The 17,067-nt window shown below is 39.5% G+C and overlaps 1 protein-coding gene across 1 annotated transcript; it reads left to right on the top strand.

Moving 5' to 3' along the window:
* The first annotated feature begins 253 nt into the window (after positions 1–253).
* On the top strand, positions 254–9,328 carry LOC141718986 (uncharacterized). The gene is made up of 3 exons (XM_074521364.1): positions 254–504; positions 586–1,120; positions 9,291–9,328. Exons 1-3 carry the CDS (start codon positions 256–258, stop codon positions 9,326–9,328), a joined length of 822 nt encoding a protein of 273 aa, XP_074377465.1. The 5' UTR covers positions 254–255.
* The last annotated feature ends 7,739 nt before the right edge of the window (positions 9,329–17,067 follow it).

Below are 17,067 nucleotides of genomic sequence, written 5' to 3'. Positions count from 1 at the left end.
TCCCTGATTCACGTGGGACTATCCTCTGTTTCTCAACAGGTTATTTTTCTTCCCTTCTCAAATTTATTTTATTTCATGCATTATTAACATCACTTATTTTGTCTTTTGCTTTGTTTCGCAGCTGCCAAAGAGATTAACGAGGACAATGTTCCTCTGGTTGAAGAGACTGCTAGGATGAAGAAAGCTCGGCTCGCAGGCCTTGACACCCGGGGAAAGGTGACAGAGCCTATCTTCTTGAGAAAGCAGAAAGAGCCTATGGGGGAGGCTTCAACTGAAGGAGTTGGGGGCCATAGTGCTCCTATCACTGCTGCTGCCCCTACTGCTACTGCCACAGGCGCCTTCCAGCCTCTCTGGGGATTCCGCCGAGGGGACACCGTGGTTGGTTCCACGAAACATACTTGGGATTGGTCCTACCATAGCGTGACTCCAAAGGACTTTACTGATGTGGTGGCCACCCCTGACCTTGAGAGGATTAAGCTCATGGGAGCCCAATCTCTGGCTTCGGTATGCCTTCTCTCTTTTAAATTTATCTTTCATTCTTGTAGCATTTTCTTGCCTTATACTTCGTTGATTGCTTTGTTTCAGTCTAACGCCTATTTTCAAGGCGCCGTGAGGCAAGCCGAGTCATGGAAGCGGGCTTCTGATAAGGCCGACAATGCCCTCAGGAGGCAACAGAAGAAGTATGCTACCCTGGAGAAGAAGCTCAAGCGCAAGGAAGAAGAACTCGGAGAGTCCAACGCCGAGCTAGTGGTACTTCGGGCGGAGAAGGATAAAGCTATAGACAACTATCTGGACTCGGAGGAGTTTGCCCAATCCATGAGGATTAGGGATGATTCAGTCTTTCCCGGGTTTTTTAGGACTGGTTGGGACACGGCCCTTGGGACCGTGAACGAGGCTTGTCCTGATATTAACCCGACGGACTATGTCTGCCCTGATGACGAGGCTTTGCTACAGAGGTTTCGTACCCGAGTAGTTGTCTCGGATCATGTTTCTCAGGATCCACTCCTTCCTCCTCCCGAGTCTTCTTCCAGACCAGCTGAGGACGATAGCTCTTCCTCCTCCTCCAAGACGACAGAGACATCCAGCGAGAGCGGAGAGGACGATGATATGGATGCCGAGGGTACTTCAGCTCCTTAGAGCTTTTTCAGCCCTGCGTGGCTTGTTGTTTTTTATCCTATTTTCGAGACTTTATTTATCGAATTTTTGTAATATCTATCAGATCTATTTCATTTATCACCTTCTATGCTTGCATCCATGCATTTGATTTTTATTTTTTAGGCCACAAACATACTTTGAAGAACTCATGAATTTCGTAAAATTGTCTGGGATTCATCCCTTACACAAGTAATAATAAACTTCGTAATAAAACTAAAATATATAAATCCTAAGCAAGCAAAGCTTCAAGGTGCTTTTCAACCTACTCGCCATCCTGAAGAGTGAGAATCGTATCCGGCTGCCCTACACATAGTAAACCTTCAGGTTTTGTGCATGCCAAGTTCTGGGGACTTCAAATCCATCCATAGTCTCTAGCTTATAGGTTCCTCTACCTTGAACACTCTTGACTCTGTACGGCCCTTCCCAATTCAGGGCAAGCTTCCCTTTTTGTCCTATACCAAATGCTTCTATCTTCCTCAAGACTAGATCGCCTTGTTTAAAAAACCTTTCTTTAACCCTTAGGTTGTAGTAGAATGAAGCCTTTTTCTGATATTCTACTATCTTTGCATGTGCCTTATCTCACACTTCATCGATCAAATCCAGGGCTAACCTCTGCCCTTCCTCATTTTCTTCTGCATTGAAAGCCTGAATCCTTGGAGAGGAATGTGATATCTCCACGGGAACTACTGCTTCTGCCCCATATGCCAACATGAAAGGAGTTGCTCCTGTCGTGACTCTACAGGTAGTCCTATAGGCCCATAATATGGGAAGTATCTCATCCACCCAATTATTTCTTGACTTCTCGATCCTCTTCTTTAGTCCATCCAGGATTATCCGATTTGCTACCTTTGCTTGCCCATTGGCTTGCGGGTGAGCCACAGAGATGAATCGTAATTCAATTTCATTTTCTTCACAATACTTCTTGAATTCCTCATTGTTGAATTGTGCTCCATTGTCAGTGACGAGGATACAGGGAATTCCATATCGACACATAATGTTTTCCCACAGGAATTGTGCAACCTGCTTAGTTGTGATTTTGGCCAAGGGTTTGGCTTCGATCCACTTGGTGAAATAATCAATGGCTACAATCAGAAATTTCCTTTGTGCTGTGGCCATAGGAAAAGGCCCTAGAATATCCATCCCCCACATGGCAAAGGGAATAGGCGAGTTGATAGAGGTCAGCATCTCGGGGGTTGTCTAACAACTGGTGCATACTTCTGACAGCGATCACACTTCTTCACATATTCTTTGACATCAGCCATCATTTCTGGCCAATAGAAGCCTAAACGGGTTATCTTATGAGCCAAGGCCCTGCCCCCCAAGTGCTTCCCACAAATACCTTCATGAACTTCCTCAAGAGCCAAGCGTGCCTCGTCGGGCCTGAGACACCTCAAGTAAGGAACCACGAAAGATCTCTTATACAGAATTCCATCTATCAAGGAGTACCTTAGTGCTCGAATAGTTAACTTCCGTGCCTCAGTTGCATCACTTGGCAACCAACCGGTCTGAATGTGAGCCTTGATGGGATCAATCCATGACGTCCCCAAGCCTATGGGAGCCACAAGCTTAACATCTATGCTTCGTGTCTTCAAAACACGGAAGTACACACTTCCTAAACTTTCTTCAATTTCAGATGAAACAAACTTTGATAGCGCATCTGCTTTAGCATTTTCTTCCCTTGGAATGTGTTCAACATGGCATTCATTAAATTGGGTCATCACAGCCCTTACTAGGTGAACATACTTAGCCATCGTATCATCCCTTGCCTCAAATTCTCCCTTTACCTGGGATATGATCAGCTTCGAGTCTCCACAGACCTTTAAGTTTTTGACTCTAAGTGTCCCAGCTAGACCAAGGCCAGCAATCAGGGCTTCATACTCTGCCTCATTGTTTGTGGTTGGGAAGTCTAGCTTCATAGCATACTCAATTAAGAATCCATCAGGGCTTTGCAAAATCAACCCTGCTCCACTGGAATTTGTTTTTGATGCTCCATCAAAATAGAGAACCCAATATTCTTTCTCCTTGTCCCCATTGTTGACTCCCTTGTCTTGAGGTATGGTATCTTCCTGCCCCCCGACTTCTTGGTTGGGTATGGTACATTCCACCACGAAGTCAGCTAGTGCCTGGGCTTTTATGGCCGTACGTGGCTTATACTTGAGATCGAACTCTCCCAACTCTATTGCCCACTTAATCAGTCTCCCACTTGCCTTGGGACTGTGAATGATGTTTCTCAGTGGCTGATTTGTTAGCACTTCAATCTGGTGAGCTTGAAAATAAGGACTCAGCTTTCTTGAAGCCATTACCAAGGCTAAAGCGAATTTCTCAATAGTTGAATAATTCAACTCTGCACCATGCAAGATTTTGCTGACATAGTATACGGGTTTCTGGACTTTCAGTTCCTCCTTAACCAACACCGCGCTCAAGGCGCTCTCTGAAACAGCCAAGTACAAGAATAAAACTTCACTCAGAACTGGCTTGGCCAACAACGGAGCTTGGCCCATATACTTCTTTAACTCTTCAAATGCCTTCTGATTTTCCTCACTCCATTCAAAGTCTTTAATGTTCTTTAATGACTTGAAGAATGACAAGCACTTGTCTCCTGACTTGGAGATGAATCATCCTAGCGCCGCAACCCTTCCTGTGAGCTTCTGTACATCCTTGACAGTTTTTGGTGGTTCCATATCCAAGATTGCCTTTATTTTATCGGGGTTGGCCTCAATTCCCCTCTTTGAGACCATCAATCCCAAGAATTTTCCAGATCCTACTCCGAAAGCACACTTCGTTGGATTCAACATCATCTTGTGGTACCTTAGGACCTCAAAAGCTTCCCTCAAATGGGTTATATGATCAGTCTTTACTAGACTCTTGACTAGCATGTCATCAACATAGACTTCCATAGTCTTCCCAATAAGATCCTTAAAAGTTTTATTCACCAACCTCTGATAGGTGGCTCCTGCATTCTTGAGACCAAACGCCATAACAAGATAATAATAAACACCAAAGTCAGTGATAAATGATACCTTTGGAATGTCATCCTTATGCATTTTGATCTGATTGTATCCGCTAAATCCATCCATGAAACTCAGCATCTCATGTCCAGCAGTGGCATCAATCAAAGTATCAATTGTAGGCAGCGGGAAACAGTCTTTGGGGCATTCATCATTCAGATCAGTGAAGTCTATACACATCCTCCACTTTCCATTAGCCTTCTTCACCATTACAGGGTTTGCTAACCACTCCGGAAATTGAATCTCCTCAATGAAACCAGCCTCTAAGAGCTTTTCTACTTCCTGTTTTATAGCCTCTTGTCTTTCCGGGGCAAAATTTCTTTTCTTTTGTTTCACTGTCTTCCGGCTTGGATCCACGTTTAGCTTGTGAGTAATTAACTCTGGGTCTATGCCTGGCATATCAGCTGCTGACCATGTAAATACATCACTATTTTCTTGTAAAAATTTCACTAACTTCCCTCTAAGAGGCTCCTCTAATGTGGCTCCAATGAAAGTCATCCTCTCAGGATTCTCGGGGTCTAAAGGAACCGAAACCAATTCTTCTGCTGGCCTTCCTCTATTCTCATCATTTTCTCGAACATCCATATCTTCAATAGGAAGAACCTGCCCCCCGACTCCATCTGCCCTCAAAGAGGCCACATAACAGCTTCTAGCCATTTTTTGATCTCCTCTCTCTTCTCCAATCCCGTTTCGGGTGGGAAACTTCATGACTGAATGGTAGGAAGAGGGGACTGCCTTGAAGGCATGTATCCCTGTTCTCCCCATGATAGCATTATAAGTTGAACTAGCCTTTACCACCACGAAATCCAGCATCTGCGTTGCTTGCCTTGGTTCCGTACCTATGGTGGTTGGCAATTTGATTATCCCTTCCACAGGACATTTTACTCCAGCAAATCCATATATTGGCATGTCGGTTGGTGTCAACTGGGAGTCGTTATATCCCATTCTTAGAAAGGTGTCATGGAGCAAGATATCCACAGAAGCACCATTATCCACAAGGACCCTCTTAACCGGGCTATTTCCTATTATCGGTGTTATGACCAGCGGGTCGTCATGGGGAAACTTCACACCCTCTAGGTCGGAATCATCAAAAGCCAATGTTACTTCTGTCCTGGCCCTCTTCGGGGCTTCTCCAACAATATGCATAACCTCCCTAGTATATGCCTTTCTGGAATTTTTGGACAATCCAGCAGCAGTTGGACCTCCAAAGATCGTGTTTATCACTGGCCCTCGAGGGCGTCGCGGTCCTCCAAAAATTGCATTTATAACCGGCCCTCTGGGTTGGGGATTCCGCCCCTGATCATCTTGGTCCCTCCTATGATCTTCAAAGTTCTTCCTTCCATTATTATTTCTGTCCCCTCCATCTCCAGTATACTTGTTCAACCTTCCTTTTCGAATCAAAAACTCAATTTCATCTTTCAATTGCCTACACTCATCGGTGTCATGGCCAACATCCTTGTGAAACCTGCAATACTTGCTCTTATCTAGCTTGGCGGGATCAGCCTTCAAGGGCTTAGGCCAGCGAATATCTCTATCTTTCTCAATCTCCATCAAAATCTGACTTCTAGGAGCACTCAGCTTAGCGTATTCAGTGAACTTTTGCCCAGGTCCTCCCTTCTTGGGGGTTGAATCAGGGTTTTGTTCGGTTCTAGGATATTTGTCCTTAGCGATATTCTCCAGATCAGTTTTTCGCTTCTTGCCTCCAGTGGGCTCATTACTCACTACGGTCTTCCTCATGCTTTCTTCAACCTTGATATACTTCCCTGCCCTCTCTTGGAGTTGCAACATGTTTTCAGGGGGACGTTTGGCCAAGGACATCTTGAAAAACTCATCCCTAGTTCCTTGTTGCAGTGCTATCATGGCTACCTTATCATCAATGTCTGAGACTTTTAAAGCCTCCTTTGTAAAACGATTCAGGTAATCTCTCAAGGATTCCTTAGCTCCCTGCACAAGACTCATAAGAGATGCTGAACTTTTCTCATGGACTCTTCCACTGATGAATTGCTTAATAAAAGCCTGACTTAATTCTCTGAATGATCCAATAGAATTTGGGGGCAGGCGACTGTACCATCTTTGAGCCATACCCGACAGGGTTTGAGGGAAGGCCCGACACTTTATAGCATCATTCACGGGTTGCAGCAGCAGTGCATTAGAGAATGTCCTAACATGATTAGCGGGATCTCCCGTGCCATCATAGGCTTTGATAGTGGGCATCTTGAATTTCCTCGAGATATGGGCATTCATTATCTCTTCTGTGAAGGGTGGAGTTGGATCATCAGGATCTCCAAGGGGAAGGAGATTGCTTGGATCAGTTCTTGGGACAGCAGCCCTTCTTCTTACCGGACCATCCAGGTCTATGACAGGAGGAGGATTTCTCCCCCTAGGAGGTATCTGGGGTCTGGTGGCCTGGTGAGCCTCCAAATCACGCCTCAGGCTTTGGATTTCAGCCTCATGAGCCCTGATCCTTTCCTGCACTTCTTGGGGATTCGCCCTTGGGGTGCTCTGGGGGCGTTGCTTTCCATCGGCCATTGGCTCTTTTCCAGGACGCCTCCTTCTCGGGGCCACTTCATCATCCGAAGATTCGGAGTCTCTCTCAGTGTATGGACTAGAAAATTCCCGATCCTCAGGGATAGGACCCAAACCTCGTATATAGGGGGGCGACCGCCCTCGTGCTTCGCTTCGCCCAGCATATCCGCTTCCTCCAATTTGAATCGGGGGAGTTGTCCCTTGTAGCTGGGGTTGAGTTGCCCCTGTCTGGGCTTCCTCCTGAGTAGATGCATAAGTTGAATGGGGAGGAACCTCCACGGTTGATGAAATCACCTGGGTTATCTCTGATGGTGTTCCTTCCTCTAGAGCTCCAATTGTTCTCCGTGTTCTCGCCATGGTTGTTGTTGTGCTTCCCACAGACGGCGCCAAATGTTATGGATAAAAAGCTAAGGTTATTATTTGCTGTATTTATTACTAAGATTCGGGAGCTCAAGGCCTTTAATGGCTGCTCTCGTATATCGTAGCTTAATTCTGCCTTTACGAGATGCCTACGTATCTCTGTGAATTAGAGAATCAAGCCAAAAAACGTAGTTCTGATTTGTGGGGTGAGGCCCCTTATATAGATGTGGGAGTCCTTGAATTGGACTTGGTATAGGAGACTTGGTGGACAAGCCTCTGAATTAGGATAGACTTAGGAGTCCTAGGAAGTAGGAAGCTGATTCCTTATCCTTTTAGGTCTCCTTGAGGCTAATCTATAAGGATTTATATCCTTATCAGGACTCTTCTCAATACCTGATTTTTCCCTTATTAATTATTTACGAAATTAATTAATAATTAGGGCTTTTGGGCCTTTTTTATTCCATCAGGCCTGATCTGGTCCATCAGGCTTAACCTTTCTGGTCTGAGTATCATATATCTTTTTATTGGGCCTAGCAGCCCACAGCTTGTACAATTAATGCAGTATTTAATTATACAATCATAATTTATTTATCCCTATCAAAGTATATTTGTATATATATACTGAATATTTTGCGACTTCGTCGCATTAAGATATCAAACTTGGTTCATTTCTTTTTGATCAAGACTTTCATGAGTACTATGAGAATGCTCATATATTGTTAATTATTATACATATTATTTCGGTGGGCTTATTGCTCACCCTTGCTTTCTTCTTTTATCACACAACAACAGATAGACAAGTTGAACAGGACCAAGCTCCCAATTCGTGAGCGGATAGGAAACGTTCCGCAGTTTCCTGTAGGTGTTGATGTCGCCGTAATTGAGGTAGGAACTACCAATAGGCTAGGTTTTCAACTATTGATGTACCAGACTTATGTATCTATATGAATTGTAATAATGTCAAAGAAATGTAAATTTATTCAGAAACTCTTTTGAGGTGTAATGGCTTATAATTGTGGAGTAAAACGACTTATGTTATTTTGGTATTCATCTCTGAGACTATAACTTGTGGTGTGTGTGTATATTGTGGGGTCATAGTACGCAGTAGTTGGTTGACTATTAAGATTAAGTATTGATAAGGGAAATGGAACTCGTGACAACACGAATCCCCGACCCCGGATTTGGGGGTGTTACAGTGCCCAAGGGATAAATATTAACTCCCATGATGATTAGAATACAATCAATTGAAAAAATCATACTCTTGGTATAACTTGATGATTATAATATAATAAATCAAATCTCAATTCAAGAATAAAGCGTTCAAACACGTTATCTTTGTATTTAAGGCGCTCAACAGCTACATATTTATGTATACATATTTATGTATCTGCATAGTGTTTGTAATTAACAATTATAATGAGCTAATCCCTGAGTGTTTGGGATTGTAAATGGAGTTAGGGGTTGTCAAGGGATTTAACAACTCTTATGACCAACTTCTTGACATCTCTTGCCAAAACCATATTAAGGAACTTAAGAAAGTTGAATGCAACATGACTCACTGTAGTGCAATGAAAGAAGGCTGTCATTATGCCAAAAGGGATCAGACAAAATGCAACAAGAATGCAACAGTGATAAATATAAGCACATGATCATAAAAGAGAAATCACTTCAAATAGGAACCTATAGTGGCCTATCTAATTAACCGAGTACACAAGTCACACAATCTGTAAAATGAAATCAGTATAAGACTGATAAAGGTAACAAAATATACTAATGGGACATTTGTGCAAAAAAATGATAATCCAAGGACCTAATAATGATATGCAAAGTAGTAGAGTTTGAAATGTATGTACACAGAGCAAGCCAAAATGTGCCTAAACAAAAAGGGAACAAAATCATTGATTTAACAGAAAACATAAGTGACTCGGACTACAGAAAAAACCTGTTTCAGAGAAGAGATGACGAATGGAAATGTTTCCTTAAATCAGCAATGGGAAATTTTAAGCATAAAAAATGTAATACTCATTCAACAGAATACAGACAATAACGACATACATTCCATGAATTGTAAGCACCATAATCATCATAATACAGAGATATATCAATTCTTAGAAGAAAGGGGGCTTCAATCTCATCCCAGGCATCATACAGCTTATTTTAGTAATTAAAACCTAAATCAGATAAGAAAAAATAAAACAAGCATTTGTACATACAGTTCACTGTTGCTATTTCTCTCTTCAGAAGATGTATGCTCAAAATCTAAATTAGTTTCTCTATAAGTTGGGATCTAGATCACATGACATTTATTAGAAGACACATGTATATAAATATGTTGAGGAATGATAACATCTTTTAAAACACAAACCTGCACTAAGTGAGCACTTGGGATTGGCTAAGAGGTCCTACAAAAAGTAACAGTCAATATAATTTAAAAATAAGTAATTAAATTAACTTCTTAATCAAAGAATAATACTTACACATAAAAATACACAGACATGTACAAGAAAAGAAAGTAAATCAATTCAGTTATGATCTAAGGAGAAGCTATTTTCCACTATTAGCAATATAATTGTAAATAACAACACCCAAACACATTAAAAATTACTAATATATGCATACATGCGCTTTGAATCATACGAAGAATTCTAACTACACTCAAAAAGCGCTACAGAATTCAAACTTGCTCACTGTGACCTTGGGAAAGTAAACAACTCAACTACCCACTGCAGGCAGCGACACAAATGGACTAGAACAAGCATGCCATAACTCTGAATTCAAATATTTCTTCTATTCTTCCATAAAATTCAAACAAACAACAAGAGGAACCATCTATTCACAAAAAGATATACATATAAATCACACGAGAAGATAAATTAGAGAAGAGAATAAGAAGAAACTAAGAGAATATCCAAATAAGAGGAAATCCCCAAATTACTCCAAGAAGAAAGCCACAATTTTTACAAACTCGAACCCTAATTTCCAAGCTCCAAGCTCTGACCCGACTAAGAACCCTAATTAATAAACCCTAATCTCCAAGCTCTGACTCGACCAAGAATCCTAATTTCGAACCTTAATCTCCATTGAGAAAAGTTGAAAATGAGTGGGTGCTTGAGTGTTTAAGTGAGTCTGTATACAATGTTTTGTAATTTTAAGAGAGTTTTTTACTTTAATAAAAATGAGCGGGTCAAATTTTATCACTTGGGCTGCCCAAAATTTGGTAAAATTTGGTCGAAAATTGGCCCGCTACCAATTCTCCATTAAGAAAAGCACTTTTTACATCCATTTGAAAGACTTTAAACTTTTTGTGAGTAACATAAGGCAGAAATATCATTATGGCTTCCAATCTAGCAACTGGTGCAAATGTTTCATCATAATCAATTCCCTCCTGTTGAGAATATCCTTTTGCAACCAGCCTTGCTTTATTTCTAGTAATTATTCCATCACTATTAGTTTTATTTCTGAACACCCATTTTGTACCGACAACATATCTATTCTTTGGTCTTGGCACTAGGGTCCAGACTTTATTTCTTTCAAATTCACTTAACTCTTCCTGCATTGCTTGCACCGAATCAGCATCTTGAAGAGCTTCTTCCACTTTCTTTGGTTCAGTCTGAGAAAGAAAAGAATGATAGAGACATTCATTTGATGTTGTCGTTTTAGTTCTAACACCTGCTTCAGGATTTCTAATAATCAAGTTATGTGTATGTGCTTTAGTCCACTTTCTTGCAGATGGAAGGTGATCTCTAGAACCGGATGCTCCCCCATGATCCATGCTGTCTTCATCAACATTTTCTAATACTCCCCTGAAATTATGCTCTCTGAGTTGGATCCTTCAAAATTTGAGTTTCCAGAATTATCAGAACTTGGCCCATCAGAACTTGATGAATCAGAACATGAAGAGCCTGTTCTAGGTTCTGATGCTTCTTGAGATGTGGTTGGATCTTCAATATGCTCCCCCTGCACAGGTGCTTTTTCCTTTGGCGTAGTTACCATAGTTTCAATAACATCAGAGTTTAACCCATCAGAGTTTGCAGTATCAGGATTTAGACTATCAGAATTTACAGAATCAGAATTTAAAACTTCATTCTCAAATCTCACCTGATCATGATCATTGAAATCTTCAAGTCCAGTAATCTTCTTATCATCAAAAGAGACATTGATAGATTCCATGACAACCCTTGTTCTTAAATTGTAGACTCTGAAGGCTTTTGTGGAAAGTGGATATCCAACAAAAATTCCTTCATCAGCTTTTAGATCAAATTTGGATAGCCGTTCAGGATGAGTCTTAAGAACAAAACAGTTGCATCCAAATACATGAAAGTACTTCAGATTTGGCTTCTTTTTCTTCACCATCTCATATGGTGTCTTTCCATGCTTGTTGATAAGTGTTGCATTCTGAGTAAAACAAGTAGTCTGCACAGCTTCAGCCCAAAAGTAGGTTGGTAACTTTGCTTCATCAAGCATAGTTCATGCAGCTTCAATAAGAGTTCTATTCTTTCTTTCAACAACTCCATTTTGCTGTGGAGTTCCAGGAGCAGAGAATTCCTGCTTTATTCCATGGTCTTTGCAGAACTCTTCCATGATCAAATTCTTGAACTTAGTGCCATTATCATTTCTTATAACTTTCACAGAGTCTTTGACCAATTTATCCAGTTGTTTGACATGATCAACCAAGATAGATGTAGTTTCACTTTTTGTGTGCAAGAAATACACCCATGTGTATCTGGTAAACTCATCTCCTATGACCATAGCATATTTCTTATTTGCAATAGACATGACATTCATTGGACCAAATAGATCAACATGTAGTAGGTGATAAGGCTCAAGAATTGAAGATTCAGTCTTGCTCTTGAATGAAGATTTTCTTTATTTTGCCTTTTGACATGAATCACAAAGGCCATCAGGAGCAAATACTGATTTTGACAGTCCTCTCACAAGATCTTTCTTGACTAGTTCATTTATATTGTTAAAATTTAAATGAGAGAGTTTCTTATGCCAATCCCAGCTTTCTTCAATTGATGCTCTGCTTAACAAATAGATTGCAGAACCATCAGAAGTTGTTGAAAGCTTGGCTTCAAAAATGTTACCATCTCTACTGGTGCCATCCGATACGGAGCTTTAGAAACTGGTTCTGTTCCGGGTGCTAGATCAATTGCAAACTCAATTTCTCTGTCGGGAAGTAATCCTGGAAGATCATCTGGAAAGACATCTGGAAATTCGTTGACAACTGGAATTGCTTCTAGTGCTGGAACTTCTTGCTGGTGTCTATCACATGGGCCAAATATGCCTCGTAATTCTGACGCAATAAGTTCTTCGCTTGAGCTATCGTTAAGAACTTCTTCTCTTACTTACTCCCTCAAAATATTACCTTCTTCTTACTATCCAAAGTCTGAAGTCTTACTTTCCTATTCTTACAATCACTATAAGCATTGTTCTTTGACAACTAGTCCATTCCTAAGATAACATCAAGTTCTCCCAAATTAAAAGGTATTAAGTTGGCATAAAATGATGTCTCCCTATTTCTATATCACACCTCGGGCACACTCGATCGACGAAAACTTGATTCTTATTAGCAAGTTCTATCATTAACGGTTATTTTAACAGTTCAACTTCGTAATGCAATTTATCGACAAAATTTTAAGAAAAAGGTGACCTGGTAGCTCCAAACTCAATTAAAACTTTAGCACCTACGGAGTTGACTAGAAGCGTACCTGCAACCACGTCGGAACTTTGAACCGCATCGGACATGGTCATATTGGATGTCCCAGTTTTGGGTTGAGCTGATGGTTCTTCACTCTTTAGCATCATATGAGATGATGGCCCTACAGTTTCTGGCACATCTGTTCCTGGAGCTTGCTTCTTAAAGTTTTTAACATAATGCCCTATCTTCCTACATCGTAAACATATAACGTCTGGCATCTGATTACGGCACTCATAAGCATGATGTCCTTTCATGTTACACTGGCAACAGATTGCGTTATACTTGCAAGGTCCATAATGTTTCTTACCGCACACTCTACAATCCGGAACTGATGGACAATTAGTCTTTGGTTGATTCAGGTTCTGAGACTGATTACCTTGACCTTTCTTTCCAGCTGCTAGTCGTTTAATTCTTGGTGATACACGGCAGTTCCTGTAAAGATGTCCAACCTTCCCACACTTGTAACATGTAATCCTCGACTTTTCGATAGACATTCGATTTTTACATTTATTCGCATAGTTTCCTTTCTGATTGCAGTTAAAACAAGATATATTAGCCTTACAAACCCCAAAGTACCTTCTTCTACAAGTTCTGCAATATGGTTGCGGTGGATAGTTAGAATCCTGCTGATTGGGATCCTGAAATTGACCTTCTGCTAGCTTACTCTTCTTCTTCGAACCCATTATTCTGGTAAGAAAACAAGCAACTTATATAATAATCTTTCAAGCATGGTGTCAAATATGTAGCAATCTTTCAGCATATCAAAATTCTCAAGCATTATCTCTTCTCAAAATATCATAAACTTGCTACCATACTAACACAAGCGACATGATTATTACATAATCCTTCTTATTATCTCGAGAATAATAGCACAAAGAAAATTAACTAAACACTATCCAAACCTTTTAAACCCTTGCTCAAAATCTCAATTAAACCAACAAACGGTGGATAGGGTTGCAACACAACCTTCCAACCTCTTTTCCAATATTTCTTACCATCCTCAAAACCAACAAAATAGCAAGGCAATAACACAAAGGCCTAAGGCTAACCGCAAAATAGGATACCTAAACAACTTAACTATAACCCAACCCAATAACCTAAATTTGACCCTATAAGAGCTAAACTACACGCGCCTATCTTATGTGATCTTCCTATGACTCATCTATGACAACCCTAAGCCAGTTTCAGTGACCATAACATGTAGCTCTGATACCAACCTGTGACGCCCTCCAAACCCGGGGTCTAGATTTGGGGGTCACTAGCCAATAAACCATAATGAAATAATCACAGCGGAATAATATGATAAATAAGACCCTTTGCATGCAACTGGATCGATCATAGATTATAGTATGGAACAGGCACTAATACAAACCAACTGTTATTACAAACCATAAGTCTAAATTACTTTTATAACTTATTCAAATTTTATTACAAACCTCTAGACTAGTTAAGCGTCCCGAACTATCTACCTGGAGAACACACCAAACTATCTACAAGCTGGTCTAAGTCACACACACCTGACTTAATCATTGGAAACCCTAACAGTGGTGTAAGAACAAGAAAAGCCACTTAGAATGAATGTATCTACCATTCTTTTCTATCTCAAATTGAACTTAAGAAGGTTAAAGAAGCTCTGCAAGATGCTGACTGGGTCACAACAATGCAAGAGGAACTCAATGAATTTGAAAGAAAAAAGTATGGACTCTTGTGCCAAGATCAAAGAACAGATCTGTAGTTAGAACAAAGTGGGTGTTCAAAAACAAAACTGACAATGAGGGCGTTATCACAAGAAATGAAGCAATATTGGTTGCAAAGGGTTACTAACAACAAGAAGGCATTGATTATGATGAGACATTTGCTCCAGTTGCAAGGTTAGAGGCAATAAGAATCTTTCTTGACTATGCTGCTCACAAGAAATTTAAGGTGTTCCAAATGGATGTGAAAAGTGAATTTCTTAATGGAGAACTTGAAGAGGAAGTTTATATTGAACAACCTTCATGGTTCATTTATCCAAAGTATCTAGATCATGTCTACATACTGGATAAAGCACTCTATGGACTGAAGCAAGCTCCAAGGGCCTGGTTATTCTTATTCATCTCTGTAATATCCGGGATATGACGTGTAACAATTTTGTTAATAAATAAATATTATGTGATTATTATATAAATTTTTGGTGAATTATTTGTGAAGTGGTATATGTGTTTGGATATGTAAATATGATATAATTTGAGTATTTCAATTTTTATAAGTCCAAAATAAAGTATAGATAATTGTAATATTTTTCTATTAATTTTTATGTTGTTTTATGATTTTATAAAAGATTAATGGATTTAATAAATTATTTTTCCGAGTATTTATAAACTATTTTGTATAATCGGGAACTAACCGACTTCAACCGTTTTTACATTTTTATAACCCGAAACTCTTCCAAGAACTCCTTTCTAACCTAATTGCAATATTCCGAGCATTTTTCATGTTTTGACTTTTTCGATCCAGTGTACGGTTTTCCTTGTGCGGGTCCCGACGTGATATTTTCGATACAAAATTTGTTTCGGTAAATCGATATAACCCGTATTTTTGATAAACGGGATCTTTTTATTAAACTATTATAATTATCATCTCGTAATACGTGTAACCAAAGCGCTGAGACCAAGACCGCATTACAAAATGTACAGATTAGAATAATTATCCCAAAACCGGTACCGTTTTGGATCTATTTCCTTAAATAAACGTAATATTTTATATCTGGCATTATCCAACGGGTTATCAATATTCTGTAATTATAAATAGCCCTTACTGTATTTTATTTCGTACAGAAAATCATTTGCAGTCAGTAATTATATAACTTTATAGAGAAAACAGTATATTCATATAAACTTCTGAGAATCAAACTACAATTTCAAGGCGTTATCGGATTCCGATTGGAAAGCTCGAGTACTCAAAACGAAGGTCTTGAGGTGTTCTATCAGAATCAATAAGCCTTACAATTGCAGGAACTACTAGTATTTTCCTATATTTTTATTTATTTTCGAATTAATTTGATTTAAAATATGAATTTTTGTTCGAGAGATTGTTGGTATGATTTGATGATCAGATGATGAGAATCATGAATATCTTGCTTTCATAGTAATCTCTGAAGATGGTCTAACTCACATATCTCAGGTTTCAAATTCTTGAACCACTGCAATACTTTGCTCTCAATATTCGGTGCATGATAAGATCATAGTGTTCAAATGTTTAACACTCGCACAAGAATGATATCATCACACATAGATAATGCTGAACTAGTTCACTAGATTGTTTTTCTGGTAACTAGGATTAATGTTTAACTTGTGCATGCTACTTTAGATGATCTTAAATATGTGTTTGAATATTTGTTGAACATGATTAATTGCTTTAGTGAGGTATATGTTTTTCCAGCATATAAGATCTTTGTTTTTGCTCATTCTCTGTATCCTATTACAATGTGATTTATCCATTTAATCTGAATTGTTTGTTAAGATGTGTTAGTTTATAATTGGATTGAGATAGCTAGATGAGATTCTTCAACAGGATTGGACTAGATAGAATTAGTGATTTATTTATTAATTTTGTTTGTTCCATATTATGCATGTCTTGTTTAATTCTTATATGTAATGTTTCTGAATGAATGCCATGTATTCTTGATACAATGCTTTCTTAATAATAGTAAAGCATGTTTACCATGAATTTATCTAGTTCCTTGAAGGTCTGGATCTCTTTCCAAGCTTTCTGTTGTTTTCTTCAATCTGATTTTGAAGCTGCATGTGGAATTCCAGTTCATCAGATTCTGAGAGATTAAGCTTTTCTTGCATTTCCAAGAGAGTCTCATTGCTACAGATGCTCAATTGGTCTTTCAATCTGAAAAATCTTCTCACTCATTTGTCATCCATGAACTCCATCAGCCAGTAGGGCCTTAGATGCACTCTTCTCCCTGTGTAAGGGATGATTAGAGTCTTTGGGAGTGCATCTTTAGCTCTAACACTCCTTAGTTCTTCAATCTTCTTCAGTACCAATCTTCTTGCAGTAATATTGAACCCAAAGTTCTTCTTGAAAGATGAATAAACCTTAATCAATACAGCTTGGCTTTCTTGAAGGATCCTGTGAAGTGGCCACTGAATCTCCTTCCCTCCCTTGTACTTGAACACTAACCTTTTAGGTAGGTTTCAATATGCATCAATTCCTCTCACTTCATCTAGTTCATCTAGATAGAGGTTTAGATCAGAAAATTCCTTGATGTCACACAAGTACATATAATCTCCTTTGTTGACTTTATATTGAGCTTTGACTAGAGATTTG

The sequence above is a fragment of the Apium graveolens genome, chromosome 4 (genome assembly GCF_009905375.1).
Source record: "Apium graveolens cultivar Ventura chromosome 4, ASM990537v1, whole genome shotgun sequence".
NCBI classification, from domain to species: domain Eukaryota; kingdom Viridiplantae; phylum Streptophyta; class Magnoliopsida; order Apiales; family Apiaceae; genus Apium; species Apium graveolens.
This window is presented reverse-complemented; position numbering and strand designations above follow the sequence as displayed.